Here is a 3,984-nt window from a genome sequence, read left to right as displayed (position 1 = left end):
AAAACGACATGTCTAATTACATTCCAACAGTTAAACCCCTTAATTTTTTGCATAACCGCAAGCATTTAATCTATTACACATAGTGATTTGTAGTTTGTACCATTATATTTTTTTATTTTTTTTTATAATGATTATTCACAATTTGCCTCTACTACCTATTAGTTGGTGCGAATTTTCTCGTTTTACTGCATTTAAACTTCTAGTAACATATTGATGGCCAATATTTATAACTGACAAAATATTAAGAGAGTTAATCTTGGTTTTACTCGTGGAACATTAAATGGGATCTTTCATTTCCTCTTCTTGTTAGTAGAATGCAATTTGTTCGATTTGAACTTACAAAATTAAATACCAAATTCAATAAAAGCATGCACAATAATAGTATGATTCAACCTTCACAAATCCGAACCGAAATATTTTTAAAATTAAAAGGCAAGAAAAGAAATTAAAACACACAGAATCATGAATTTCTCGTATGTGAATAAGGTACAAACACAAATTGCATGCATATTGTAATACTATTTGACTGCATAACTGTTACAATTATTGCAATTTAAAAGACTTGATATTAAACGTTAAATTTGATCCTATTATATAGGGATATTCTGTTGCACATAAACACTCTCACCTCACATCTATAAAACATAAATCAACAAATGCATGATCACGGTGGCCGGATCCGTTTTTTCGCGGTGGTGGCCGTGGCGGCCACGTTGCTAACATGCGCGTGCAGTGATCTCATCAAGGTCGGAGGGAAGTCCGGCTGGAAACCCAACGTTAACTACACTCATTGGGCCGCCCATCGCCGCTTTTATGTCGGAGACTGGCTATGTAACTCTCTCTTTCTATAACCGCAAGCATTTAATCTATTACACATAGTGCTTTTGTTTTATTGTGATTGTTTGTGATTTTTGACAATAATTTACACATAATACCAAATATTCGACTATATTATACTCACTCCTTCCGTCCCAATAAATATGAAACGTTTGCTTTTCGGCACAGGATTTTATGTAGTGATGTAGGAAAACCTTTCATTTCTAATTTTAAAAAAATACTCCTAAGCCCTTAACAAAAAAAAATGTGCAGATTTTGTGTTCGATAAGCACTACTACAACGTGTTGGAAGTGAAGGAGGAGAATTACGAGAGGTGCGACGACGGGGATTTTGTGAAGAACGTGACGAGGGGAGGGAGAGACGTGTACAATTTGACCGAGGCGAGATCTTACTATTTCATTAGTAGTGGCGGCTATTGTTTCCACGGGATGAAGTTGTCTGTCCATGCCCGTGGATCTCTGCCGCCACCTCTTCCTGCGCCGGATATGAAATCCACCGAGAATAGTGCGTCGCTTTTGATCGGCGGCCATCGGGCCGCCGTGTTGGTGGTGGCTGCGCTTTCCACTTTCATCTTAAGATTATTGTGAGTTTGGTAGTTTGTTTGATATCATATGAATCTATTTTATGTTTACAAGACTAGTGGACTATCTAGGATTTGTTTGAAGTTTACATATTTATATGAGATATACTATTGTTTTTTTATGTGTTTGTGTGGACTATGGTTTATTAATTACATCATAATATAATTGAATTTGTAAACTGTGTTTGTGTGTGTACTTAGCCACATGCATTTTCTCTCTTCACTTCTCCCCATTTAAAAATAACATAACATTATAGGAATAGTAAAACTTGTGAGTACTATTTTATCCTTAAAATTTAAATTTAATATTCTAATTAAATAGTGAATAGTCTCCAAATAATATGTCACTTTACCTGAAAACCGGAAATCTGAAACCTAAAAATTTAATATCTCATTGGGGAAAATCTCATAACTAAGAAGACTATATACTTCAAGACGATAAGTGTAGCTTAGTTTGTAAAATATTTCTATCCAACTAATAGATTGGAGGTTTGAGTCATCATGATATAGACGGAGAAAATCCAAAACTCTTTTTTCAAGTTTCAAATGTATGCGGTTTTAGAATGATCTTTATTTTTAATAAGATTCGATTACTTATATACGTAAAAAAAAAAGAATTGGGGAGGTTTTTGGCAGAGAAGAAGGCACAGAATTGGGATAAGGATTGCAAGGAATAAGAAATGGGAATAATACGAAAAAGATTTATTTATGAGGGTGTTCAATATTTATACATAATAATCATTTACTAGGTAATTTAATGCTAAGATTATAAACTACAGGTTAAATAGTAAATTCATACTGTTATTATTATAGTAGTAGTATTAAATAAGGAGTTACAAAGAATTAAATTGATGTTATAAATAAAATCACCCTAGCCTATAGTATATAATGATTGTCAAATGCTACTATAGTGTAAGGCCCATTAAATTTGGTGGACGTCTATTACTTTGGACCATCCTATATTTTCGCATGGACCTCGTCTTGATCCATCTCCATCACTTTTTAGGGCAAGAATGATGCTTTTTATTGGCTTGATTATCAAATAATTAAGGAACTAATTTGTAGAGTAGTAATTTTAATCAGATAATTATAAAACATTTCAATAATGACTTTGACTGTCACTAGTTGAAAATATGACATATATTGTTGTTGGGTAAATTTTCAAACAAATAATGTATTTTGACGGAATTAATTGCAATCTAAATATTTTATATTAATAGAATATGATTAAGATATTAATACTAGTATTATTATTTAAGCAACCAATAGCATAACTACAAGAGGCTATATTGCGTGGCCGTGACAAATTTACAGAATTATAATACTGTTACTATCATAAATATAATTATTACTAAAGCATAATTTGGTAGCTATATTAATCCTAGATTAGATCATTTTAACTTATATTTTAGGTCATTTGGTGGTACTCCATATTTTAAATTTTAACACAAACTACTTGTAAATAATAATTATAATCACCAATAGGTTTGTAGCGCAGTTGGCAGTATGAAGCTGTGGTGACCTTGAGGTCACAAGTTTAAACCTTACTATTCGTTGGGAGACTTTCGTATAAGTTTTATGTCTCACATATGTGACATGTGATAGCATTCTAAATAGAATTGGATTTTGAATATAATACATTAACTTGGTATAAGACACATTTTTCCTAATTAATTATTATTATTATCGGGACGTTTCTTAATCATGTGAATCATAATTCCTACATGTATTGTGATCTTTTAATTCATTCCTATTACAATTAAGGAAATGAATATATTGTATAGTTTTGGATTGGCAATTGACGTTAATTACGTCGTTTGACTTATGAAAGAAGAATTCTATATTTTGATCAAATATTGTAAGGAATAATGTTACTGATTGACGTAAAACTTGAGAATCAAGTTTATGACAATGAATAAATTAGTCGACCATTTTATGGAAAATAAACGCTCCTATTATTATATTAAATAGCCACTTTGATGGAAAGAGCTTTAATGTTTTTATAATTAGGGTTTGTCCTCTCTCTGCCTATAATACAAGGGAAAGAGAGAGAGAAACAAATCCTTGGAGTTGGAGTTGCGCTACTATGCCGAAAAGAGTTCAAGGAAATCGTCTCCTCCTTCCTCAATCGCTTCCGCTATGGATCGTCAAGGTATATCTCGATCCTATTATGTTTATGGTTACGTGAAATACATGTTGTTCGAAGATCTTGTTTTATTTATATTCAATTATTCTTGAATATATGATAATAAATAATTTCCATCATTTCGGCCTAAATCCGCAAACCCGGTCGAGCAGAATTAATTGGATTTCGCCGAAGACGGGTTCGGTACATGTGGTTAAATAAAATTTTTTTTTACAACAATTCAAAATAGAGATGTTCACAGTAATTATGAGTACAATAACAAATAGTAATATGCTTATCTTAAGAAACAAAGCAAACTACATATATTGAGATTTTTGTAAGTTTCGTGTACTACAAAGTATATTTAAATTATCATAAATGGGACAAAGTTGACAGCAAACCTTGTACTATTATTATTATTATCACATGTGGCGTTTGGTTA

General features: G+C 31.8%; 1 protein-coding gene across 1 annotated transcript; it reads left to right on the top strand.

Moving 5' to 3' along the window:
* Positions 1-545: 545 nt before the first annotated feature.
* On the top strand, positions 546-1,539 carry LOC121771171 (lamin-like protein). Its single transcript, XM_042167957.1, has 2 exons — positions 546-831; positions 1,090-1,539. The coding sequence occupies exons 1-2, from the start codon at positions 657-659 to the stop codon at positions 1,422-1,424; spliced, it is 510 nt and encodes a 169-aa protein (XP_042023891.1). The 5' UTR covers positions 546-656; the 3' UTR covers positions 1,425-1,539.
* The last annotated feature ends 2,445 nt before the right edge of the window (positions 1,540-3,984 follow it).

Source organism: Salvia splendens, chromosome 16, assembly GCF_004379255.2.
Source record: "Salvia splendens isolate huo1 chromosome 16, SspV2, whole genome shotgun sequence".
NCBI lineage: Eukaryota > Viridiplantae > Streptophyta > Magnoliopsida > Lamiales > Lamiaceae > Salvia > Salvia splendens.
The sequence above is the reverse complement of the archived record's forward strand: the minus strand, read 5'-3'. Positions and strand labels throughout refer to the sequence as shown.

Coding starts and splice junctions, on each gene's coding strand:
- LOC121771171 (XM_042167957.1), top strand. CDS start 657: ATGCATGATCACGGTGGCCGGATCCGTTTTTTCGCGGTGGTGGCCGTG. Junction 832..1,089: donor TTATGTCGGAGACTGGCTAT/GTAACTCTCTCT, acceptor AAAAATGTGCAG/ATTTTGTGTTCGATAAGCAC.